Genomic DNA, 26,550 nt, shown 5'->3' on the forward strand with positions numbered 1-26,550 from the left:
ACCAGGGCTGCTGCTCACAATGGTGATGTTCTCAGGAAGGACCCCGCAACCCTAACCTTTGAAAGACCTAATAAACCAAGACATGGATTCTGTAGTGAGAAGGAAAGGGAGGAGGTGGTGGGCACGCCCAGAATTGGTGTGTGCAATCCAGACCTACAATGCACACCACTCTGAGGCCAGGGAGCCAGACAGAAGAGCCCACACAATGGGCTCTGCTCAGCTCTGCAGGGAAAGGCAAGGTGACCTACTTTGACACACAAAGTGCGTCCACAGAAAGAAACTCTCAGTGCTTCCCCAGGCCGCTCCGTAGGAGCTAAGAAGGACATTTCTGCTGAATTAAACTGTAATGAAGTCATCTGTGATGAGCATGGCTTTATGCTGCAGCCAAAGCTGTGTCTGGAGAAACAAATGTCCCATCAACTAGAAGTGTGTAGCCAGACAGCGCACTGGCCCAGGCTGATCTTCTGTCCCAGGTCTCAGGATATGACACAATATAGAGTTATTCAACTTCAATTCTCACATACTGTAAAAACTTCGATCTCCCCCAGGACAAAATCCAGGGAGTTGTGTTTGTTCTGGCGTTGCTAAGGATAAACAAGTGCTCAGACACTGAGCCACATCCCAGCCCTGCACAGCTTTTCTAAAAAGTTTAATTTTATTTCTTCTTTGAAAACTTTATCTACATGTGCAGTGTATCACGATTATATTCACCTCCACCACCTCCTCCACGTCCCTTCATCTCATCTCCCTCTTCGCTTCATGTCCCTCTTTTATAATGTTGAATTCATTTATTTTTAAGCTACTAAGTCCAGCTAGTGCTGCCCATTGGCACCCAGGCATGGACTCACCCACCGGGACATGGGGCCTCCCAGTGGCCACCCTCTAAAGAAAGGAACTTCCCCTCCTCTGGGAGCCGTCAACTTCTCAGCTGGGGGCGGGACCTAAGGAGTCCCTCCCGCTACACACCTTTTAATGCTAAATGTACAAAAATAACCCAAACAAAAGTGGCCTGACTGGAGAACTTGACGTGGAAAATTATACTGATTCTTGTGCAGGAAAAAAGTCAGACAGGTTTTAAGAACAGATAGGGCCAGCTTTATGGAAAATTACTAGGCACGGCTCTGCTCTCAGTGTTGGGGATTAACATGTACGGTCCCTACCTCCCCGATCATCGCTCTTCTGTTCACTGCATGAGGATCGCCACTTTGGCCAGATAGAAGGAGACAACTGCTAGTCTGTTTTTGTCTGCCTGTCTGTCTGTTTTTGACACAGACTCTTCCTACATATCCCAGGCTGGCTTCGAACTCACAGTTGTACATCTGCCTCCTGAGTGCTGGGGTCACAGGCACACACCACCACACCAAACTGGGCGAGTTTTTAGGAGAAAACCGTGAGACTTGGCACTACAGAACCAGGACGTTATTAGGGTTCTTAGCTGTCTGAAATGAATCTGTGAAATGGGTCAGACATAAATAAGGAGGGTACTTACGTCGACGATCATGCGCACCGTGGGCAACGTGGCTGTGAGGTTCTGAGCATGGGGGGGCCGCACAGTCACAGGTATACACCCTGCATACAGGCAGCCATAGAATGCAGCGATTAACTCGATGCCTGCGAGACAGAGAGCACTGTCAGGGGAGTCACTTGCCTGCTGCCACCACAAGGAACTGAACTCAGCCTCCAATCACGTGACCGGTGGCTACCTATTCATTTGGTGTTGATTTTGTTTTGGTTTTTTGAGACAGAGTTTCTCTGTGAAACAGTCCTGGCTGTCCTGTAACTCTATGTAGACCAGGTTGGCCCTAAACTCACAGAGATCTGCCTGCCTCTGTTTCCCAAGTACTGGGATTAAAGGTATGAGCCACCAGCGCCCGGCTTCATTTGATGTTGAGACAGAGTCTCTCAAGCACTGGGATTACAAGTGTGCGTCACCATACCTGGTTCCTATGGGTTATCTGACCACAATTCAAACAAGACACTGACAGAATAAATTTTAACAACTAAGAAGGATAGAAACTCTGGCATGGTGGCTTATACTTGGTAACCAAGGGTTCAAGATCAGCCTGGACTACATAGTGATAGTTAAAGGTCAATACAAAAACATAAAAAATTAAAAAGAAGGAAGCATTATGAAACAATTTAAAATATACAAAGAGGCCCAGGAAACAAGGAAGGAATATGTGTGTGTGTGTGTGTGTGTATGTGCATATATATATTCCTATGTGTATGTGTACACACACACACACACACACACACACACACACTTGGGTGGTGCCAGCAATTGAACCCAGAGCTTTGTGTATGGCTAGCAAGTGTCATGTATCTGAGCTATATCCTCAAGCCAAGAAGTGAGCTCTTGAGAGATGCTTGAAGGCAGGTTGTTGTTATTTTATGACTTGGAAAATAACTGCAGGACTCCAGGGTATTTAACTAGGGCAGTAGGGACTGGGAGGGGAACACGGCGTGCGTGCTTTCCTTGCACAAAGGCTGCTGCAGGACAAGCAATGGACGTCTCCGATGCTGTGGGTCAGCGAGCGCAGCTTAGGGCCTGGGCAGTGCTGCCGACCCCCACTCCCTTCCTGACAGACGGAAGACAACTTCATGCCAACACACAGGACGCGTCCCTCCTGGAGCAGGAGGATGAACAGCAGAGAAGGAAGAGCAGAGAGCGGAGGAGAGGGCTAAGGCCAGGGAAGAGGGAACCGAGCACTGGAGACAGAGTACCGGAGACTAGTCTAGGCATACCAGTCGGGGACAGGAGGGAACGCAGATGGCTTTGCTCTTCTCGTGCTTGTCTTTATTTTTATTTAAAGTACATGAGTACTCTGTCTTCATGTACACCAGAAGAGGGCACCAGATCCCATTACAGGTGGTTGTGAGCCACCATGTGGGTGCTGGGAATTGAACTCAGGACCTCTGGAAGAGCAGTCGGTGCTCTTAGCCTCTGAGCTATCTCTCCAGCCCCATGCTTGTCTTTCAATTCAGATGTTTCATGCAGACTCCTGAACCCTGGGCTAGTGAGATGACTCAGCAGGTAGAAGCACAGGCTGTGCACACCTATGACCTGAGTTTGACCTCTGCATCCCACAGCGGAAAGAGAGAACCAATTCCTAAAAGTTGTCTTCCGACCTCCATGTGCTCCCTCCCCACACCACATAATAAAGGATAAATAAATTCTAAGAATGACTATTTACAGAAAACTTCCTTCCTTCATTCCTTCCTTCCTTCCTTCCTCCCTCCCTCCCTCCCTCCCCCCCTCTCTCTCTCTCTCTCTCTCTCTCTCTCTCTCTCTCTCTTTCGTTTTTTGAGACAGGTTTTTCTCTGTGTAGTTTTGGTGCCTGTCCTGGATCTTGCTCTGTAGACCAGGCTGGCCTTGAACTCACAGAGATCCACCTGCCTCTGCCTCCTGAGTGCTGGGATTAAAGGTGTGCGCCACCACTGCCCAGCACAAGACTTTCACAAAATAAACTCTACATTGCTCTTCTTGGACAGAAAAGGTTGTGTCTAAGCTGAGTCCATGACAGACAAAAGCAGCAGAGAGCCAAACGCCCCTGGGGTAGGAACTGCGTCAAGCCAACAGAGCCCATCAAGTAGTCTTGGGAAGACACTGGGGAAATGGTTCCTCCCTGAACACTCTACAGACCAGTCCTCTTTTTGGTTTTCATGCTGAGCTGAACCCAGAGCCTCAGCATGGGCTTCATCTCCAGTCCCTTCACCCCTTTTTTAAAGGATGGGGTCTCACTGTGTTGCCCAGGTTGGCCTTGGCTCTCAGAGATCTGGAAAAGCAGGTGAACACCAACATGCCTTGCTTAAAGGATTTCCAAAAGTCAAGTAGTCAAAGTCTTCCCTCGCACTTTAATTAATGTACTGTGTGTGTGTGTGTGTGTGTGTGTGTGTGTGTGTGTGTGTGCGCGCACGCGCGCGCGTATGTGCACCAGTGTGTGCACACACAAGTGGAGGTCGAGATTGGCGTTGGGTGTCTTCCTCCACTGTGCTCTACCTTTTAAATATTTGTATGGATGCGTGTGTGTTGGTTAAGAGCCGTATGTGCTGATTGCTCCGAGACCACCAATAGAGCCTGACCTCAGTTTGGAGAGCAGAGCCCACGGATTCACCTGGCTGAGATGGACCAAAGAGTTTCCTGGCACACTCAGAGGGAGATAGAAGGACATGGAGAAGGAAGGAAGGAGCTGAGGGGTTGCACAGCCCTTCCAGGAAGTGGAGAGGGGGAGGATCGTGTTTCAGCTACTCTGTGGATCTCTCAGGTTTATTCCCTAATGTTTATCCCCAAGTTTTATTTTTTAATAAAATGATAAAAAGAATTCCAAAATTGCTGGGTGGTGGTGGCGCACACCTTTAATCCCAGCACTCGGGAGGCAGAGCCAGGCAGATCTCTGTGAGTTTGAAGCCAGTCTGGTATATAGAGCGAGATCCAGGACAGGCACCAAAACTACACGGAGAACCCTGTCTTGAAAAACCAACCAACCAACCAACCAAAACAAAGAATCCCCTTCCCACCCCCCAAAAAAAATCTGGTGTCCCACATTGGGCACCATATATAGCAGGCTTTCTTGGACAGCCAGCCCCCAAATCACAGCACAGAGACTCACTATTATTTATGAAAGCTGATCCTTAGCGTAGGCTTGTTTCTAACCAGCTCTTATCACTTAAATGAACCCATTTCTATTAATCTATGTGCTGCCACGTGGCTTGTGGCTTTTACCTCTCCTCCTGCATGTCCTGCTTCCTCTGTGTCCTCTTGTGTCCCTCCTGCACCTAGATTCATCTCCTCTTCTTTTCTCTCTGTCTGGAAGTCCCACCTAACCTCTTCCTGCCTAGCTATTGGTCATTCAGCTCTTTATTAAACCAATCAGAGGGCCCCTTGGCAAAGATACAGCTTCACAGTGTACAAAGATTATTCTACAACACACAAGTCTGTGTCTAAGCAGGTACCCACGTATGTGTGCCTAAGCATGTACCTGTGTGTGTGTGTGTATGTGTGTGTCCATGCCTAAGCATGTACCTATGTATGTGTATGTCTGTGCCTAAGCAGGTATCTGTGTATGTGTGTCAGTTTCTAAGCACATACTTGTGTAGTGTGTGTCTAAGCAGGTACCCATGCATGTTTGTGTGTCTAAGCATGTACTTGTGTGTGGATGTCTGCAGAAGCCAGAACAGAGCACCAGACCTGGAGTTACAGGTGGCTGTTGGACACTGACTCTGGTCCCCTGGAAAAGGAGCAAGAACTCAATTCTGACCCACTCTCTTGCCTCATCGTCTTGTTGTGTGAGACTGGTTCTTTCACTGAACCTGGAACTCACCAATCTGCCTAGACTGGCTGGCCACCTGCCTGCCTCTGCAGCACCAGGACTGCTGGTGTGTGTGTGCGCGCGCGCGCGCGTGCATGCATGCGTGCGTGCGTGCGTGCGTGATATGCATGTGCACATGCAGAGGTCAGAGAACTTTAGGAAGTTGGTTCTCTCCCTCTCCTGTGAGTTCCTGGGGTCAACATCAGGTCATCAGGCATGGCAAGCACTTTTACCCACAAGCTCCCTCACTGGATCCAAACTCAGGTCCTCACGCTTCTGTCTGTTAGTTCTGTGTTCAGCTGAGGCTGCCATGAACCTTCTGCCGCTACTTCCCAGCAGTGGGATTAGGAGGTGTGCGCTCCCTCACCTGGCTATCTCGTGGTATTGTTTCAGACAGGTCCATCATGGGGCTCTGCTGTCCTGGAACTCACTCCGTAGACCAGGCTGGCCTTAACTCACAGAGATCGATTTACATCAACCTCCTGAGTACTGGGATTAAAGGTGTGAGTTACCACAGTTGGCTACTTATAAGTCTTGTTATATAGCTCAGACTGGATATGTAACTTGTTACATAACTCTTTTTTTTTTTTAGTGTGTGTGTGTGTGTGTGTGTGTGTGTTGTATGTGTCTGTGATCACATGTACATGTGCATGCAGAGGCCAGATATCAACACTGGGTATATTCTTCCAGCATTTTTAAAGATTTATTTATTTATGTGCGTGAGTGTTCTGTCTTCCTGTATATCTTCATGACAGAAGAGGGCACCAGATCTCATTACAGATGGTCGTGAGCCACCATGTGGTTGCAGGGAATTGAACTTAGGATCTGGAAGAACAACCAGTGCTCTTAACCGCTGAGCCATCTCTCCAACCCTGTTACCTAACTCTTTTTTTTTTTTTTAATTTTTTTTTATTTTGTATATAGCATATATGACTGCAGGCCAGAAGAGGGCGCCAGATCTCATTACGGATGGTTGTGAGCCACCATGTGGGTGCTGGGAATTGAACTCAGGACCTCTGGAAGAGCAGTCAGTGCTCTTAACCTCTGAGCCATCTCTCCAGCCCCATGTTACCTAACTCTTACTGGCCTTGAATATCTAATTCTCCTGCTACCACACGAGGACTGGAATTACAGCAGTGTGCTGCCGTGTGTGGTTTTCATTAAGTAGGCACTGATGGAAACAGAAGGGAATGCAAAAACAGACAGAGCTCAGTCACATCACTCAACTCAGGGATGCAGCCTGGGTCACACTTTCGCAAGTGTGCACGAAGTGCCTTGGGGTTGGGAAGCACCAAGCCTCTGTGTTGTAGACGGTGGCCCTGAGTTCCCATCTTCTCCTGGTATGTGTGATCTAATAACACAGTTCAGAGTCCAGTTTACCAATGCAACCCTTACCAGGAGGGTAGAGCAACACCACATTGTCCCCTGCATTTAGATGTCCCTTGTCACCAAGCACTGATGCAATCCTCTCTGCTCGCTTATGAAGCTGAAGGCAGCTGGCTGTGCACACAGTGGTTCCCTTTCAACAGAAGGAGAAGTGGTTGACGCTCAGTACAGTTGTGAACAAGCACAAACAAGCAGACGTTGCCCTCCACAGGCCTCTGGACATCACCTTGGGTGAATTATCAACTGGAGAAAACCCCCCTGGTAACAAAAGACAGGGGTGGGGTTTCTTTTCTTTCCCAATGTCCTAGGTACTCAGGGTTGTTAGCACTGACGTAAACCAAACATACTTACATTCTTCCTTCTTTCCTTCCTTCCTTCCTTCCTTCCTTCCTTCCTTCCTTCCTTCCTTCCTTCCTTCCTTTTTTTTTTCTCTGTGTAACAGCCTTGGCTGTCCTGGAACTCGTTCTGTAGACTAGGCCTGCCTCTGCCTCCCGAGTACTGGGATGGTGTGCGCCACCACTGCCTGGCCCAGCCCGGCCTAATTTCTTAATGTTTCTTTCTTGGTGCACATTCTATTCATGTGTTTGTTTGTTCTGAGACAGTGTCTCATGTAACCTAGGCTGGTCTGTAGTAGTTTGAGGATGATCTTTAACTCCAAATTTTTCTAGTTCTAAGTGCTGTGTATATCTATATGCTGTGAATGTGCTGCTCTGATTGGTTAATAAATAAAGTTCTGATTGGCCAGTAGCCAGGCAGGGAAGAGTGAGGAGAATTCTGGAAACAGGAAGGCTAAGTGAGGAGACGCTGCCAGCCGCCACCATGAGAAGTAAGATGTAAAGTACCAGTAAGCCACAAGCCACGTGGCAACTTATAGATTAATAGAAATGGGTTAATTTAAGATATAAGAACTAAATAGCAAGAAGTCTGAGCCATTAGGCCAAACAGTTTAAATAATGTAAGCATCTGTGTGTTTATTTGGGTCTGAGTGGCTGCAGGCCGGGCGGGACTGGAGGTAACTCCAGCTAAACTAGGTTGTTCTAGGCTGTGTAGTTTGAGGATGATCTTTAACTCCAAATTTTTCTACTTCTGCCTCAGGGGCTGGGATTATAGGCATGCATCACCATGCCCAGGTATGTAGTATTGGGGACTGGGTCCAGGGCCTTGTCCATGCTAGGCAAACACTCCCCAACCCTGCAGTGATGTTTTAATACCTTGGCATTTAACAGCATGAAGAGCACATGGTCAGGAGTTGCCTGGGCTCGCCACTGCAAAATCTCTGCCAGGAACTGGTGCTAAAGTCACAAAGGAGAGAACAGGACTTGACGTCAGCAAGTTCCAAAGACTCCGGCAGCAGGCCCACACCTGCACTCCAGCCTGAGCTCACTGACAGAAACTTGACACATCTGGAACTTACCTTCCTCACCAGATCATTCTCTTCAATCTGCCCCAGGTCCCTTCCGGCAGCTTGTGCTATGCGTTTGCCGGCAACCAGATTCCCGACCATCACAGAGGCAGGGCCTACACCTGTAGACAGAAGCAAAACCAACCCTGAAGACAGCAATTCAAGTCACACACTTCCAAAACATTTCTAGACTGGCCCAAGTTCACTCAGCAACATTGGGGAAGCATGTGGTCTTTCAGACACGGGGCAAAGAGCCTGTATTCCAATGAAAACGGCAACCAAAAAGTGTACACAGTGCGGGCATGGTTGGCAGTGGGAGGGCTGAAGATGGAGAAAACAGACCCAGGAGACCTGGGGAGATGGGACGAGGGGCACAGGCGGCTGCTGAGCTTGGGTCCACAGGGAGAATTTTACTCCAGAGTCCACAGTTCCACTGGTTCCCACAAACAGTCCTAAAAAGAGTAACTGCTATCAGGTCGGCAAAAACCCTGTCACCTATCAGGATACGGACTGAGATCACCAGAAATATGAACAGTGCTGGCCCAGCTAGATGGCTTAGTGGGCAAAGGTGTTTGCCACCAAGTCCGGTGGTATGAGTTCCACCTCTAGAACCATATGGCGGAAGAAGAAAACCAAGGCCTGCAGCTTGTCCTCTGATTTCCATATGTAAGCGAAATGCACACACACATTCTCTCTCTCTCTCTCCCTCTCTCTCTCTCTGTATATATAAACATCTATATAACTTTTATATAAAAAATTCTCATATTTCCTATTTAAAAAATTATATATAGAATAAAAATTATATATAGAATAAAATTATATATATATATAAATTTAAAAAGGGAATATGAGAAGTTTTTATTGAAAGTAAATGATGAAATGCAAACTGCAGGCCTCAAACTCATGGTCCTCCTCTCTCAGCTTCCTGTCCGTGGGCACCATCACACCCAGAATCATCTGAGTTAAAGACAAAATAATGCAGTCAAATGCACAGCCTTGACATACTACTGGAGTGAAAAAAATCTGTGCTGTGCAATGGTCTTTCTGTACACTGTGAATATGTGTTGCTACTATTGGTTAATAAAACAGCTGTTCTGGCCTATGGTAAGGCAGGATAAGAGCCAGGTGGGAAATCCAAGTAAAGACACAGGATGAAGGAGGGCAGAGTCAGAGCAGATGCCAGCCTGCTGCCCAAGGAGCAACAAGATGCCAGCAGACCGGTAATGACATGGCCACATGGCAATATATAAATAGAAATGGGTTAATTTAATTTGAACGAGCTAGCTAGCAAGAAGCCTGAGCCATAGACCAAACAGTCTGTAATTAATATAAGCCTATGTGTGTTTACTTAGGACAGAGCAGCTGCGGGACACAGGACAACTTCTGGCTACAGTTCTGTGCTTCTTTGGAAAAAGTGTCAAATAGTAGAGGTAGAGAGGGTCATGATGTCTGCAGTCTGCTTTAGAGTCAATGGGGAACAAGTACCCACGAAGCCACCTACAGCTAGTGGGGTTCTGAACAATGATGATGCTTAATATGCAATGTCTTTTATTCTCAGCATTTATATGCTCTTAAATGTACTGATATGGGCCGGGCGGTGGTGGCGCACGCCTTTAATCCCAGCACTCGGGAGGCAGAGGCAGGCGGATCTCTGTGAGTTCGAGGCCAGCCTGGGCTACCAAGTGAGCTCCAGGAAAGGCGCAAAGCTACGCAGAGAAACCCTGTCTTGAAAAACCAAAAAAAAAAAAAAAAAAAAAATGTACTGATATGGGTGATAAAAACATGTAACTCGGCTCACCTTTAAAAACGTAAATATCCAGGCATGGTGGCACAGACCTCTGTGGTTAACATGGAGGTTAGCTAGGCTACATAGTGAGACCTCCAGGAAAAAAAAAAGTTGTGTGTGTGTGTAAATACTTAGGGAACTTACATAAGGAATATCCAGTAACAATTTTTTGTAAGTCTGCAATTACTTCTGAAGTTAAAAAAAAAAAAAACGAAAGTGGGCCAGCAAGAAGGCTCAACAAGCCCCCCCCCACCAAGCCCGAGGACCTGAGTTCAACCCTAGGATCAACATGGTGCAAGGAAAAAACTGACTCCTACAAGTTGTCCTTTGATGAGCATGCGCGCACACACAAATGTAATTCTAAACTGTTTTTCATGAAATATAAAGAATTGAGAATGGGAGATGTTTCTACACTCTGATATCAGAATAGCTTGTCTGCAAAGCGTCCAAAGCAATTTGAGAATAATAAGCACCATCCTTTCCTATGATAAATGATATGCATTCTCCAAACAGTTCTTCACCTAGGAAGGACCCAGAGTGTACCTGTGAAAATGATCTGAACTAGCTTTACAGTTTACAATGAATAGATTTTCTAAATATTTATTTTATTATTTATGTGTATGCATATGTGTGTGCATATTCTTGCAGAAGCCAGAAGAGGAGTCAGATTCCCTGGAACTAAAGTTATAGGTGGTTGTGAGCCCCCCAGTGTGGGTGCAGGAATGAACTCGGTTTCTCCTGTAAGAGCACCACGTACCTCAACCTCTGAGCATCTCTCTAGCCCCAGAAGTGACATTTTAAGAAGTAGACGCTGCTCAGCAGTAACATCTGGAGGGCTGTGGTGGAGGAGTGGCAAGTTTGGCCTTATGGACTCGTGTGTCTGAAGGCTTGGCACACAGGGAGTGGCAATAATAGGAGCTGTGGCCTTGTTGGAGGAAGTGTGTCACTGTGGGGGTGCACCCAGTGAGAACAAAGTTCACTTCTTGTTGCCTGAGGATCAAAACGTAGAACCCTCAGCTCCCTCTCCAGCACCATGTCTGTCTGCATGCTGCCAGGCTTCCTGCCATGATGATAATGGACTAAACCTCTGAACTGTAAGCCAGCCTAATTAAATGTTTCCTTTGTAAGAGCTGCTGTGGTTGTGGAGTCTCTTCACAGCAACAGAACACTGACTGAGACAAGGGTCTTCTGGGTGCGGTTCTTGAGTGTACGGGTCAGAGTGCACAGAGAAGTGGGAGGCAGTTCCTGACAGCTACTGTACACAGCTCTACCTGGAGCCCCCTTACCTTTCCCACCAAGCCCTGAAAGTGTCCTGAGGCCAATACCATGCTCTACTTACTATTCTCTTCCTCACTAACACATCCCAGTTCTCTTTCCTGTTTCTTCTTTTTCTTAGACAAGTTTCCACTGTACCAACCCAGCTGGCCTGGAACTCAGACACATCTACCTGCCACTACTGTCTAATAGCTGATACCCAGTTTATCTGTAAACATCCCTGGAATAAAGGCTGCATCCTTTAGTGTGAGACAAGTGAGAGCAGGTCACATGTGATTTCTACAGCTTTCTCCTCTCTGCTAGCTGGGGTGCAGAGCCACTGACCAGAGGTCAGGCAGCCCACAGATCCAAGACCATCTGCTACAGAGGTGCGTGGCCAGTCTGATTTGGTCAGAACCTCCCTTCCTGTGTTAGCTCACTCACACTGGACTCTACTCGGCCACACCGACTCGAGGGCTTGCTCTGACTTGCTCTGGACAAGAAACAGTAGCAGGTGGTAACAGAGACACCCTGACCACACTTGTGTGGGCGGGCTGGCCCTCCTGCTGCAGCCATGTGTCCTGAGGACAGCCAAACCGGGCACGGTGGCCCACACTGGCAAATCCAGGAGTAAGGAGGCTGGGGTTCGAGGGCAAAGCCCATGCCACAGAGGAGAACAGGGGCAAATTCTGAACAGGACCTGCAGCTTATGCATATTCCATGGGTGAAGAGCAAATGCCTGCCATTGGAAGGCACTGCGCTTTAGGGTTATTGTCATGTGGCACGCCTATACCAATAGCTCAGTGACAAGTCACCAGAGCCGAAAGGTCCCGAAAGATGGCTGCTCCTGGGGCCCAGGTTCAGTTCTCAGCACCTATACAGCCACCTAACAACCACCTCTAGCCCAGTTCCAGGGACTCCGACTCCCTCCTCTGGCCTCTGCGCACACACAGCACACAGGCATAAATGCAGAAAACACCCATACACATTAAAAAGTAGTAAGTCCTAAGGAAAAAAAAAAGACAGGAAGCAGCAGAGCACACCTGAAGAACGATCCTCGTCGTCAGGCCTGCCTTGCTCTGACTCTTCCACCTGAAGAGAAACAGACTTGACTCTGCTTCCAGTTCTGTGACTTGAGCCGAGACCACACCGACACACTTCCATGTGCCAACAGCATCTCAGTGAGGCTCACTCTACACCACCATCTTTCTCTTCTCAACTCTCTACTTTTCTGAATTAAACACTTATCAACTGACTGATTTTGAGTGTAGGGGTGCTGTCTGTCTGTCTGTCTGTCCATGATGTGTGTGCAGTACCTGAGGAGGTCAGAAGAGGGAGTCAGACCCCCTGGAACTGGAGTTACAGACATTGTGAGCTGTCATGTGGGTGCTGGGAACTGAACCCAGGTCCTCTGAGAGAGGTGTGCTCTAAACTGCTGAGCCGTCTCCCCAGCTGCTACTTTTCTGAATTGTTACCAAGTCTCAAACTCCCACACTATTCCCTGACCATCTCCACTCCTCAGTGCCAGATTCTCAAACTGCACTGGTCTTCTTCACAGCCGTGTATGTGGCCTTAGGAGGCGGTCATAGTAAAAGCAGATCTGGAGGCTGGAGAGCTGGCTCAGCGGTTGGACCCACACGGTGGCTCTCAACCATAGAAACCCAGTTCCAGGGGATCCTACACGCTCTTCTGGCTGCCTTGGGCACTGTACTCATGTGACGCACAGTCATACATGCAGACAAAATACTGATACACCCTAAATACAAATTTAAAAGGCTGGGCAGTGTTGGCGCACGCCTTTAATCCCAGCACTCAGGAGGCAGAGGCAGGTGGATCTCTGTGAGTTTGAGGCCAGCCTGGGTTACAGAGTGAGTTCCAGGACAGCCAGGACTGCTACACAGAGAAACCCTGCCTTGAAAAACCAAAAAAAGAAAAAAGAAAGAAAGATTTAAAGTCTACTGTACCTCCAAGAATATTTTAAAAGCATCTACTCTAACATGAATGTTTTCATTAAAAACCCTGTGCTTGCCAGGGGAATGGTGGTGCACATGTAATCCAGCAGCTGGAGGCAGAAGCAGGACGATCGAGAATTTAAGGCCACCAAGACAATATAGCTAGATCCTGTCTCAAAAAGCACAGCATCCTCTGCGTTATTAAAATAGGGTTTGAGTCATAAGACGTAACAAGATTTAAGACGGAGAAGCATTTGCACGTGTCTGTTTCCTCAGTGCTGGGGACCGAAGGAACCCAGGAGTCTGCACACGCTAACCACTCGCTCTCCCAGCTAGCCAGCCGCACTGCTGCATGAGGTGCGTTGGTCATAGCTGCTGGATGTCTGTACAAGACTGTGTTTCAAGACACTCCTTTTGTGTTCTGTTTCATTTGTGTGTGTGTGTGTGTGTGCACGCATGGGCCATGTGTGTGGGTACCTAACAGAGGCCAGAAGAGGGTGTCTGATCCTCCAGGGCTGGAGCTGCAGACGGTTGTGAGCCACCTGGTCTGGACGGACTCAGACCTGAACTCAGATCCTCTAGCAGAGCAGTACAGACTCTTAAGCGCTCAGCCATCTCCCAGTTCCCTTTTACATTTTCTGAGTAACCACACGGACGGCTTGATTCCGACTTCTCACTACAGGACGGCAGCGTCAACAACGAAGACCAGCGAGCAAACACAGACAGTAGAGCGCCAGCCTCCATAAACCCTTCATTCCACTCGCGGAACCCACCGTCATGAACGCACGCTAGCTAGTTCCCACAGTGTGGCCAAGGGCGTGACAGGACCACAGCGAGCGTCACACCAGCAACAGTGTGGGGTCCCGGGGACACCCCTACTTCATTGTTAGCGCACACGCTGCTCACCCTCCAGCACAGGCCACACAAAGTCCATTCAGACGCCACTCTGCTTCTAACCCTTCCATCTCCTTTTCCTCGGCGGGGGTGGGGTGGGGTGGGGGGGGCGGGGCCAGGGTAACTGGAGAGGCCGGGTTTCAGCTTTGATGTTTCCAGGCAGACAGGAAGCTCACTGGGCTTCTCATCCTTCTTTTATAACACAGAGGGGTTGGCACAGTGTAGTAAGGCCATGCCAGCTTAAGTCCCCTCCTCATCTCTCTCATTGAGGCCAGACTCACCGCGTAGCCCTAGACGGCCTGGAACTTACTATGTAGACCAGGCTGGTCTTGAACTCGGAGATCGCCTGTCTCAGTCTACGCCACCACACCCTGCCGCCTTTCCTTTGTGAGACAGGCTCTCAACTGGACTTGACACACGTCTGAAGAGACTGCCTGTCAGTCAGTCACAAGCAGTGCCTTAGCTTTCTACCTGGGCCTGTGACATTTCTCTGCTCAGAAATCAGATAAGAAGGTGGAACTGGTTTGTGTTTTTTCTCTTCTCCATCTTCTTTTGGTTTGTACCTTGAAAATGGCCAACACTACGCACGCTGTTGATCTTCTACTTATAACTCAGAAAATGCCTGTAACCCAGAGGTAAGGTAGGCCCACTCCAAACTTCAGCAGCTGGGAGGGGGAGAGGTCATCCTGGGCACGAGATCCCACGGAAAGCCGGTGTGCTGAAATGCACTCCGAGTGATTCTCAGCTCGGCACTAACAAGCCACGTGACTTTACGGACTCACGTTTAGGATCACACATGTAACGTGCATAGCCAGCACGTGCTTTTAGTGAGCACTCACTGAATACCAGCTGCTCTTATCAACAGAGGATGAGCTTTACCCCTTTCTCCCTCTCTTGATCACTGCGGCAAACTCAGCCAAAAGCAGCAGCAGCCTGTCCCGCGGGACAGCAGTCTTCCTGGCCGTTGGTCAGCACGTGCGGTCCTTATGTTACCTCTGGAGAGTCTAAGCCCATGCAGCACCGCGCTGAAAGACTAGCTTCTAGAAGCTTCCTGTGAGGTTGTGGCTAGAAGCCAGATTATTACCTGGTTGCTTTTGTCGGGGTTTGGGCAAGTTCGTCACACATGTATGTGGGCACATGAGGATATTACATGGGTGCAGAGATCCCTCCAGAAAGAGCTGTTTCGTCTGAGATATGTGGATCCCTCCTAGTGGAGTTTTTGGTAATGTGTTGGCAGGCACCAGAGCAAGACAGTAAACGCCTACTTGATGGATGCTATCGATTGCCTGGAAAAACACAAAGAAAAACATTCAGGGAGATTACGCTGATGCCATGTGATCCATCCTGACAGGGCCACTACTTCACTGCAGGGCGTTCCTCCATCCATCCCCGGATGGAGGTCTGGTAGATCATTAGGTTCCTGAACATGCCTAGCCACACCTCCACTCTCCATGCCCTGTGACCTGGAAGTTAAACCTTCTGCCCACAGTCCTTTGAGCCCTTCCTTTCCAGCGTGGACCCGGCAGAATGGCTCCAGCCAAGGAAAGCGGCGAGAGGAGGGCGGCCCCGCCACCAACAAGAGGTGATCTGAGAACTAACTCGATGAACAGCAAATAAAGTCACAGAATTGGAAAAGAGAAAACAAAGATCTCATATGTGGGTGAGTATGGTGGTGCCACACGTGGTGTGTGTGCATGTGGTGTGTGTGTGCATGTGTGCGCATGGTATGTGTGTGCGTGTGTGTATGTGTGCGTGTGCATGTGTGTGTGCGCGTGGTGTGTGTGTGCGTGTGCACGTGGTGTGTGTGTGCGCGCGTGTGTGCGCGCGCATGTGTGTGCGTGTGTGTATGTGTGCGTGTGCATGTGTGTGTGCGCGTGGTGTGTGTGTGCGTGTGCACGTGGTGTGTGTGTGCGCGCGTGTGTGCGCGCGCATGTGTGTGTGTATGCATGTGGTGTGTGTGTATGTGCGTGTGTGTGCGTGCATGTGTGTGTATGCGTGTGGTGTGTGTGCGTGTGTGCGCGTGGCATGTGTGTGCGCGCGTGTGCATGTGTATGTGTGCGCATGCATGTGTGTGTGCGCGCGCGTGTGTGCGCGTGGTGTGTGTGTATGTGCGTGTGTGCGCGTGGTGTGTGTGTGTATGTGTGCGTGTGTGTATGTGTGCATGTGTGTATGTGTGTGCGTGCGTGTGTGTGTATGCGTGTGTGTATGTGCGTGTGTGTGTGTGTATGCGTGTGTGCATGCGTGTGTGTGTGTGTGTATGCGTGTGTGCGTGTGTGTGTGTGTGTGTGTGCGTGTGTGCGTGTGCGCGCGCGCACACGTGCCGTCATCAGACTTGCACTGCGGGCGCCTTTACCAGCAGAGCCGTCTTCTCAGACCCTTATTAATTATTCTTTTGCATTTCATTAACTTCTTCATTTTACGGCATGAATGTTGGCCTGTATGCTTGCCTGTGCACCACGTATATGACTGGTGCCCACAGGAGCGTGGGGGTTACAGACAGTGGTCAGCGTGGGGCCTGGGAATCGAACCCAGGTCTCTGGAAGAGCAGCCTCTTAGCCATGAGCCCCGCTCTAGCCCTCCCTACTGTTTCTTTGTGACGGGTTTTACTGTGCAGTCCACAGCGGTGGTCTGACCTCTGGTTCTCCAGCCTCTGCCTTCCGAGTGCCGGGTCACAGCACATACTGACTGCCACACCCGGCTAACATGAGTCTTCGCATGTCTGCCCCTTGGCTATCTCTCAGATCACAGGTATCAGCCCGTTCCTACAGCCTTCACCGTATTTTCAGCCTCGTTTATATTCAGATTATGTCCTCTGACTTTTTTTTTTTTTTTTTTTTTGAGACAGGGTCTCCTTATGTAGCCCTCCCTGTCCTGGAACTCAGCTCTCAGAGACCCTCCTGTCTCTGCCTCCAGAGTGCTTCGATAAAAGGCGTGCGCCACCACACCTACTTCCTTTCTTCCTTCTTTTTTTGAGACTGCTGTTGTGGAAGTTTGTAGACTAGACTGGCCTGGAACTCGGACATCTGCCTGGCTCTGCCTCCCGAGGGCTGGAATTAAAGGCGTGCGCCACCACATCCGGCAGGTCCCTTCATTTTTGTACTACAAACAGCCTACCTGTGGACTAGCTAGTAATTCAGAACAATGTGTCCTGAGAACAGAATGAAATCTGAAGTTACCTGGTGCTGTCTCTCACTCTGTGTCTGCGTCATTTCTGTTACTAAGTGACTGTGAAGAAGGCCAGGTGCCCTGGGCAGAGAAGTCACAGGCCCTGGAAACACTTCCAGTAACGTGAGTTGTCAGTGGGAAGGCAGGCTAGCATGCTCTGGACTGTGCATTTAGTTTGGGGTCCTACTATGCGGCATGCGAGTACAGCTCTCAGGCTCTGGAGGCCGAGTGGGGAACAAAAAGCGTGAGAAGTCTCAGCCTGCATGGGACTCACAGTGGGTGACGTCATCATTCTATATTGATCAGGCCCCCACTGTCTACCGAGTGCAGACCTCACGCATCAACTCGTTCTGGAGAGACTCTGCCCCCTTTCCCAGGTCTGGAACAAGCTCTGAAGTCTAGGCACCTGCTTCCATTCATGGTTCTGGGAAAGAGACTGGCAGTCGTGACTCGATGGAGCCTTGGCTGCCTCCCCCCCCTTCCAGCCAGTCTCCACCAGAAACACCTTCTCAGCCCTAGTCTTCCTCCTCCCCTCCCGGCTCCCTTCCCGGCTCCCCTCCCCGCTCCCCTGACTCCCCAGAACAGCTCCCTTGCATAAGGAGGAAAGTTCTTGGCCCCTCCAAGAGGTATGCTAAGACCGAGGCTAACCTCTGACACACGGCTACTTTCAGAGATGCATGCCACACATGGGCAGTCAAAACCTTCGTGGGTAGCAAACACTTGGGCATGAAAGGAAGAAGGTATCTGGGGAGATAGGGAGAGAGGAGAGTGGGTAGGAACATATTTCACTGTCTATGTGTATGAAATTCCTAAACATCATTTTTGGTTTTCTGTTGTTGTTTTGTTTTTTTGAGACAGGGTTTCTCTGTGAGGCCCTGGCTGCCCTAGAACTAGTTCTGTAGACCAGGCTGGCTTTGAACGCACAGAGACCCACCCGCCTCTGCCGCCCCAGTGCGCCACCATACCCGGCGCAAACATGATCTTTCAAGACAGCGAACCTGGCGGGCAGGCGGGCAGGCGGGCGGCAGTCCCCGCCTCTGCCCGGCGCGGCCCAGCTCACCTGCAGCACGCGGCTCATCCACTGGAAGCTGTCTTCCTCGGAGGCGTCAGGCCTTTGCTCCGCTACCACCACGATGCGCTCGTCATAAAACACAGACACAGAAAACACAGCAATTCTAAGAGAGACAGATCAGACACGTCAGTCGCCCTCCAGAACCGTCCTACAGAGGAGCCGTTCCGACACCACCCGGACACGAGCAGAAGAGAGAAATGAGGTCGTCACCAACCAGCGCCGAGTGGTTCCCTTACGACAAGAGGAAAACAGCGTGGATTAAGCACCACCGAGTGGGACAAGGCACAGTCCCTGTCTTTGTGGCGCTTACGTGTCCGAGACAGAACCAATCAACACACAGATAACGAAGCCATGTTGTGATGCACCAGGAAGCACCTGGGCAGCAGAGTGGGGTGCCCAGCGGAGTGGGATATGGGTGCTTGGGGGAGCGCCTCCCTGGGGAGCGGACACTGGAGCAGAGACCTGAATGAGGTGAGGACGCGAGCCACGCGAAGATCTGGAGGAAGAGGATTCCGGGCAGAAGGAACGGAAAGCGGAAAGGTTCTGAGGTAGGGACGAGCTTGGCAGGTTTGAGGAACAGCGAGAAGGCCAGTGTGCCTGGAGCAGAGTAGTGAAGCAGAGAGCGGAGCGAAGGTCAGCCACAGGCAAGGGAGGCCGCGGGAGACCGGGGCTGGGGGGGGGGATAGACCCAAGGAGGTCTCCGCTCAAATGTCCCCTTACTAGTGAGGCGTCCCCCACCACCTCGTGTGCTCACGCCACAGTGCTCACGGCCCTCTCGCGTGACATCTGTGCTGCCATCTGCCTGGCTCCTGGGTTTGTCAGGAGACGGTGTGGGCACACACCCAGAAAAGCAGCGTGCAGTGGGCACCCAGTGAGGATTTGCTGAAGAGTGCAGGGAGGATGGGACGGGACGGGAGAGCCAAGGAGGCCGGCTCAGCCGCCCGAGTCCCTTCCCTCCACCCGCAGCAGGGGTGGAGCACTGACTATGTATGTGCCAGGACACCACTGTGACCACAGACAGGGGGCCAGGGCCCAGCAAGTTCATTCCTGAGAGCCACACTTACAGAAACCCTTACAGCTCAGGAACTGGTTCTTTTCTGAGGTCGTCAAATGTTTTTACTTCTTATGTAGTAACTCAAGTCAGGATAGGGGAAATAAGGAGGCACGTGCTCCAAGCACACCATACATGTGTACATGTGTATGAAAATGTTTTTGTGTAAAAACAAAACAAAAATAGCCCTAACAGATACCTGTCTGAGACTGTGAGCTGCTGGAATACCTCTTCTTGCATTAGTAAGCAAAAGAAAAGGCCTAACTCTGTCCACAGCACCTGGAATTCTCAACACTAAACTGACATGCCAATCTCCACATGGAAAATACCACAATTGAGTTAGAAACGAGAGGAAGAATTCTTAGGTCTGTACAGAGTGGCGCCTAGCTGCACTAGCCTGGACAGCACCGTCTCGGCACTGAAGAACTACGAACATGCAGTGTTTTGTCTTCCATTCTCCTCAGTCTTCAGAACTCAACAAGGAGTAACAGACTCTGATACACGCCTCATTCCTCTCCGTCACTCAAAGAGCCAAACACGGTGGGATACACACTTAAAGCCAGGCTTCTATCATTTTAACCCAAGCCAACCTAATAATTTGGAAAAGCACCTACAGAATGCGGTTCCGATTGCCCCAAAGCGGTGACATTAATCCACAGCACTCACCGTCCTCGATAGACAGTCTTGATGGACTCCACAGCCAGGCCAGTAGCCACAATGTCATCAGCGTTATGTCTCCGACCACTAACCATGAGCAATCCATCCATCTTTCCAACCACGAACACCAAGCTACCCTGAAAGTTAACAATGATTTATTTACCTTCATTTCCATGGTTTAAAGGGTAAGACAGATACTTTATATTTCCTACTTTGAAGTAAATCTCAAAAAAAAAAAAAAAAAAAAAAAGCTAAGAAAAATACCTGTAAGGCATGCACCCAGTTCAATCCCCAACACTGTGTGTGTTTATATCAAAGAAATCCATATCATAGTTTATGGATTTATTTTTATTTTAGTTCAGTTTTGGTTTTTTTCAAGACAGGGTTTTTTTCTGTGTGTATCCCTGGCCGTACTGGAACTCAGTCTGTAGACCAGGGTGGCCTCGAACTCACAGAGATCCACCTGCCTCTGCCTCCCGAGTGCTGGGATTAAAGGCGTGCGCCACCACCGCCCCCACTCGAATTTTTTTTTTTCAAAGAATCCCTCTGGAATTAGTGAGAAACTAGTACCTAGAGCCAAAGAGGTCTTTCAGAAAATCACATTAGGTATCTTGCGAGGGTGTATGTGTGGGTGAGCACAGGCATGCTGCTGCATGCTTGTGAGGGGGAGGACAGCCTGAAGGAGCCAATTCTCTCCTCCATGTGGGTCCTAGGGACTGAACTCAGGTCGTTAGGTTTGGCTGACCACTAACCAGCACCCACTGAGGTCTTACAGTCTGCAAGGAGATGGATTCATTCACATTCTCAGGGGAAAATTTCAAAGGGAAAAGACTATGACCACACATGGTTAATTTGTTTCCTACTGAACTAGAGGGAAGTCAAACAGCTTTGATCTAATGTAAATAGTTGCCTGGGACATGTAGGGTAACACTGTTTCCATTAGGCGGGAGCAGAAACAGGTAAGAGGGAAAGTCTAAGAAGGATGGAGATCTCCCCCCAGGACAAGCAGCACAGGAAGTCCCAGCGCGTTCCCCCATTGCTCCCTGGCCCGCTCACGGCACTCAATGAGCCAGCAGCAGCGCTCTCCGTGTGAATGTCACTCATTAAGTTTCTGAGCACGCTGTAGGGCCAGCACAGTGCCTGGGCTAAGACAAAGGCAGAACCCCTACATAGGAAGCTATTGGTTCACACACAATGCCAGGGGAGCCGGCCATTTCCAACTGGGTTGAGAGCTGTGTGAGTCAGAGAAGGGCTGGAGGTGTGGCTCAGTGGTTAGGGGAGGCTCTGGTCTTCCAGAGGACCTGAGTGTGGCCTGCAGCACCCATGTCACAGGCTCCCGACTGCTGTATGCAAGTAGACACACACTACTAATTAAAACATAATTAAGTCATAAAAACAATCTTAAAGACAAACAGAGATGCCTGCTTCTCCAAACCTTTCACAGTGAGGCTGTTCAGCTGGCATGGCCTTTCTGGCTTCATCTTTCTTACAGCTAGGTCTGACCATGGGACTAGTTCAGACCAGACAGAACCTAGTCTCCCTACAGAGCGGGACCACAGTCTGTCCGTTTCCGAGACTGCTGAAGCTCCATCCAGACCCCAACAGCAGAGCAGCAGGCAGAGGGGTTGGGCACCTGAGACCTTCTCTGGTGCTGTCAAGAGGTCAATAGAGCCAAGGCTACACTTGGTGTGTGTGGTTTCTAAGAGGGCGCCTCCCCGCCGCACCCAAACCCCAGAGGTGGGAAGGGGAAGCAGGAGAGGGGGGAGGAAGAAGCTAGTGATCAGTAAGTTTACAGGAGAGTGCCACCCATCACTGCCCACAGCCTGGCCCTCTGCCGTCCTCATGGATTCCTGAAGCTCACCATGAGCTCTTTGAGAATAGGCTTTTCGGGTCCCAGTCATCTCTAGACCCAGTACCTGTAAATACCATTTGCTAAGTAACAAGTTCTCTCTCTCTCTCTCTCTCTCTCTCTCTCTCTCTCTCTCTCTCTCTCTCTCTCTCTCTCCATGGTTTCTGTGTAGTCCTGGCTGTCCTGGAACTCGAGATCAGGCTGGCCTCGAACTCACAGAGATCCACCTGCCTCTGCCTCCCCAGTGCTGGGATTAAAGGGGTGCGCCACCACTGCCTGGCTCCTATGACATTCTTACACAATCTTCTAATAGAACTGAAGTGCCTGGGGTGCACATTTTTAACCTCAGCACTTGGGAGGCAGAGGCAGGGTCTCTGTGAGTTCCAGGTCAGCCAGGACTATGTAGTGAGACGCTGTCTGAAGACAGGAAAGGAGGAAGTCTGACTGTTGATAAGAGGCACTGTGACACCTTCAATTACTCAGAATTTGTTCAGTTCTGTGAATTCAGTTCAAATGTTTAGATCATATGTAGCAAAATCAACAGGAAACCGTCACCTACCGGCCCTACAAAGCCCAGCAGCCCTGACCGGATGAAGGGCACGTCTCCCACAGGAGAGCCTGAAGAGGCCACTGGAATAACCTGAAAGACAAAAGGGAAAGGTGAACAGCTAGGCTAGTCTCCCTAAAATTTATCTGATTTTTACAGTCTTACTTAAGAGAGAAATCACAAGTAGTGTGTGCTAATTGAGCAGGCGTGGCGGCTCACACCCGTAACCCTGGTACTCAGGAGACAGAGGAAACATCTCAGCGAGTCATCTCCAGGCCGGCCAAGGCTGCGTAGTGAGACCCTGTCTCTAAAAACAAACAAACAACACCCCAAATGTGCGGGTGTGTAATATGCTTACTGGAAGCCATATGCAGCAACAAATTCAGGAATCAACCATGTCAGCGTTTATTATTCTCCCTGGAGTTTTATAACAGGCACATGTACACACTTAAACGTTCATGGCGGTGATGTACTTTCTGTGTTTGTGCACCCCCACGCGTCACTGCATGCGTGTGTGGGCCAGAGGACAGCTGCTGGAGGTCCTCCCCTCCCCTCCTCTCCCCTCTCTCCTCCCCTCCCCTCCCCTCTCCTCTCCTCCCCTCCCCTCCCTCCCCTCCCCTCCTCTCCTCGTGTGGGCTGTGGCACAGGACCCATCAGGCAGCATGCGTGCCCGCGCCCACTGTGCCGCCTCACAGACCCAGGACGCCAGGACAGGGCCATGGGGTACAGAGGCAGCTCAGAGGGTGAAGTGCAGCTGTGCAGACATGAGGAGCACAGTTCTGATGCCCGCGCCATGCGGACAGCTGGGGGAGGGTGTGAGCAAGGAGCTCCAGGGTTTCCTAGCCAGTACTAAAACCTAAATGACAAACCATCACCAACAACATGGAGTGGGGCAGAGGAAGACGCCCCGGGGAACTGTTCCACATGAACACACACACAAACACACACACACACACACACACAAAGGCATATATCACATATACATAAATTAAGGAAAATATTAAAAAATAAGAGGATATATACATATATATGTATATATATGCAAAACACACACACACACACACACAATTGCTAACAGACCTTTCACAATATATCTTAGATATACTATGTGTTAGTATTGTGTGCTGGGATGTATTATGTGCACCATATGTGTGTCAATGCCCGCAGAGGCCAAAAGAGGGCACTGGATCTCCTGGAACTCGAGTTACAGGTGACAGAGAGCTTCTATGTGGGCACTGGGAACCAAACGCATATCCTCTACAAGTGCAGCCAGTGTTAACCACCAAGCCATCTCCTCCTCCTCCTCCTCCTCCTCCTCCGCCACCTCCACCACCACCACCACCTCCACTACCACCATCACCGAGCTTCTCTGTGTAGCCCTGGCTACCCTGAAACTCACAGAGATCCACCTGCCTCTGCCTCATGAGTACTGGGATCAAAGGTGTGAGCCACCACTGCCTGACTCTTAGTTTATTATTTATTTGTTTGTTTCTTTATTTTTTGGTTCTTCGAGACAGGGTTTCTCAGTATAGACTTGGCTGTCCTAGAACTTGCTCTTTAGACCAGGCTGGCCTCGAACCCACAAAGATCTGCCTGCCTCTCCTTCCTGAGTGTCATGATTAAAGGTGTGTGCTAACACTGCCTGGCTCAGTGTATTTTTTAAATACATTCATTAATTTTCTGGCTTATCATTACTATAGTCTTGTCCTAGTAAAATGTTAACTATGGAAAATTCTCAGAATTTAAATATCTGACTTTAGTAAAACACTAATTAAATTTACAAAACAAAGGAAGTAGTTTTTACCCTTTAGAAATATTTTTATTGCTTTATTGTGAGTATATGTGTACATGTGTGTATGGGTGCATGTGTGCAACAGGACTCCTATAAAGGTCAGAAGACAACATGTGAGAGGTTCTCTTCCTCCACTATGGGATTTCTAGGGATGAAGTCTGTTCATCAGGGTTGGAGGCAGGTACCTTTATCTGCTGAGCCATCTCACCTGCCTACTGGCCCCTCCCCCTTTTGTTTTTGAGACAGGGTTTCTCCTTGTAGCCTTGGCTATCCTGGATCTTGCTCTGTAGACCAGGGTGGCCTCAAACTCAGAGATCCACCTGCCTCTGCCTCACAAGTGCTGAGATTAAAGGCGTGTGCTGCCGCCGCCGCCGCCGCCGCCGCCGCCACCACCACTACTATTTTCTCCTTTTTCAGGTGAGAATTCAGTCTAATTTGCTATCACCATCTTTAGACAGTGATCAGAAGTGTGTTCCTGGGCTGGGGATGCATCTCAGCAGTACTGCACTTGGCTAGTACTGCACGCACCACCAAAAACGTGTAAGAACTCTAGGCACATGGCTTCCTGTACTACCTCCCAATACTGCTGGAAGGCCTGCACGTTGGCTCAGGAGGCCAAAGTATCGCAAGCCTGACACCTGAGTTCTGTCTCTGGACCCTACAGCAAGAGCCAGCTGCAGCCTCACTCTTCTGTAATTCCAGAGCTGCTCCAGGAAGGTAGGAAAGAGAGGGCCACAGAGTCCACGTGGCCAGCTAGCCTGGAATACACACTGCAGCAGGAACAGGAGAGGCCCCGCTAAGCAAAGGGGAGCGGGGCTGGTTAGAGCACTGGTTCATCCTGCAGAGGACCCGGGGTTGACTCCCAGCACCTACGTGGTAGCTCACAGGAACTCTAGTCCTGAGGTTCCAACTCTCTCTTCTGGCCTCCAAAGGCACCAAACATGTACCTGGTACATGGACACACATTCAGGCAAAACACCTATACACGTATATATAATTTTAAAATTAAAAACAACGTGGAAGGAGAGCCGACCCCAAGTTGTCTGTCCTCTAGCCTCCACACACGCAGCTGCAGCAGTATCTCATGCCCACATTTCTCCCCCTTCCCTCACATACAGACAATAATACAATTCTGCTTGAAGCAGAGGCATGTGCCTATAACGCCAGATTCTCAAGAGACTGAGGCAGGGGGATGACAAATCTGAGGCTAGTCAGATTACTCACAAGACACCGTCTCAAACAGCAAGGATCTTATTTCCAGTGAGAAAGATTCAATGACAGCATCACAAGCACGAGACAGAGATCTAGTCAAGCACTTAAGGACAGCCGGGCCGGCGAGGGTTCAGTGCGTTGACCCCAGTCAAGCAGTGGATCTGATGATCTGAGCTGGGTCCCCAGAACCCGCATGGAAGAAGAGAACAAACCACTGCCAGCTGTCTTTTGACCTCTGCACGCACGCACGCACGCACGCGCTCCTGCACACAGACACACAACAAACAAACAAATGTTTTTTAAAAACTCTTTAGAAACAGAAACTGGGTATGGTGGGTCACACCTATAATCCCAGCAACTCAAAAGGCTGAGGCAGGAGAATCTCCAAGAGTTTGGGGCCAATCTGGGACACAAGGGGAGATATCGTCTAAAAACAAATTTTAAAGAAGGAAAAACAGGGACTGAGGAGGCAGCTCAGGAGCAGAGTGTGCTTAGCACTCACAAGGACTTGTGCTGAAGGCCGACCTGGGAAGAGGAGGAAAGAAGGAACGGAGAGACTTACACTTACTGAGGACGACAGAGAGTAACCGAGGGGCCGAACCCACACCCGGGACCTACCAGCTTCCACTCCGGTGGAGTGGATGGGACACCTCTGAGGGCACATGAGCGAAGGAGCGGGGACAGCAGCAGGTCTACACTGTGCTGCTGCAGGCCTGTGGACAGGTGATGGTCAGCCCTGTTCTCAGCCCCATCCGGCAGCACATGACAGACCGCACAGATGCATTGTCACCCGGAAGAAGGCATGCTGCCACCAGTGACGGCTAGTGTACCATCGTGGACACCCATTTCCAGAAGGTGTTGAAATGCAGCTTCCCATGTTCGCAGACTCCCTGCCAGAGGGAGGCGGTTACAGAACGGGCAGTTCAGAGCTGGAAGTCAGCAGGACTCCTGCTTGTGGGGATATACTGTGTACCCTAATAAACTTGCCTGAGGATCAGAGGACAGAGCCAGCCACCAGATTAGACAGAGAGGTATGTGGGGGTGAGGTGGGAGGGGGCAGAGATCCTCTGGATCTCTGTGAGTTCAAGGTCACATTGGAAACAGAGCCAGGCAGTGGTGGCACACACCTTTAATCCCAGTACTGGGAAGCACACATGCCTTTAATCCCAGGAAGTGATGTCTGGGTAGAGAAAGGTATATAAGGTGTGAGGAAACAAGAACT

The 26,550-nt window shown here is 49.8% G+C and overlaps 1 protein-coding gene across 4 annotated transcripts in view; it reads right to left on the reverse strand.

Annotated features, from left to right (window-relative positions):
- Nucleotides 1-26,550, reverse strand: part of Dip2b (disco interacting protein 2 homolog B) — a 202,453-nt gene that overhangs the window by 24,357 nt on the left and 151,546 nt on the right. For 3 of the 4 annotated variants that reach the window (XM_037197366.1, XM_028874585.2, XM_028874586.2), the window contains 8 exons: nucleotides 22,337-22,417; nucleotides 19,938-20,065; nucleotides 18,209-18,323; nucleotides 15,068-15,269; nucleotides 8,110-8,219; nucleotides 7,907-7,987; nucleotides 6,705-6,828; nucleotides 1,490-1,611 (listed from right to left, as the gene is read on the reverse strand). In XM_037197366.1, the coding sequence (XP_037053261.1) occupies nucleotides 1,490-1,611; nucleotides 6,705-6,828; nucleotides 7,907-7,987; nucleotides 8,110-8,219; nucleotides 15,068-15,269; nucleotides 18,209-18,323; nucleotides 19,938-20,065; nucleotides 22,337-22,417 (963 nt within the window). Of the gene's footprint in view, nucleotides 1-1,489; nucleotides 1,612-6,704; nucleotides 6,829-7,906; nucleotides 7,988-8,109; nucleotides 8,220-15,067; nucleotides 15,270-18,208; nucleotides 18,324-19,933; nucleotides 20,066-22,336; nucleotides 22,418-26,550 lie in introns of those variants that run through there. The other variant, XM_037197367.1, reaches the window with a different exon arrangement.

The sequence above is a fragment of the Peromyscus leucopus genome, chromosome 20 (assembly GCF_004664715.2).
Source record: "Peromyscus leucopus breed LL Stock chromosome 20, UCI_PerLeu_2.1, whole genome shotgun sequence".
NCBI lineage: Eukaryota > Metazoa > Chordata > Mammalia > Rodentia > Cricetidae > Peromyscus > Peromyscus leucopus.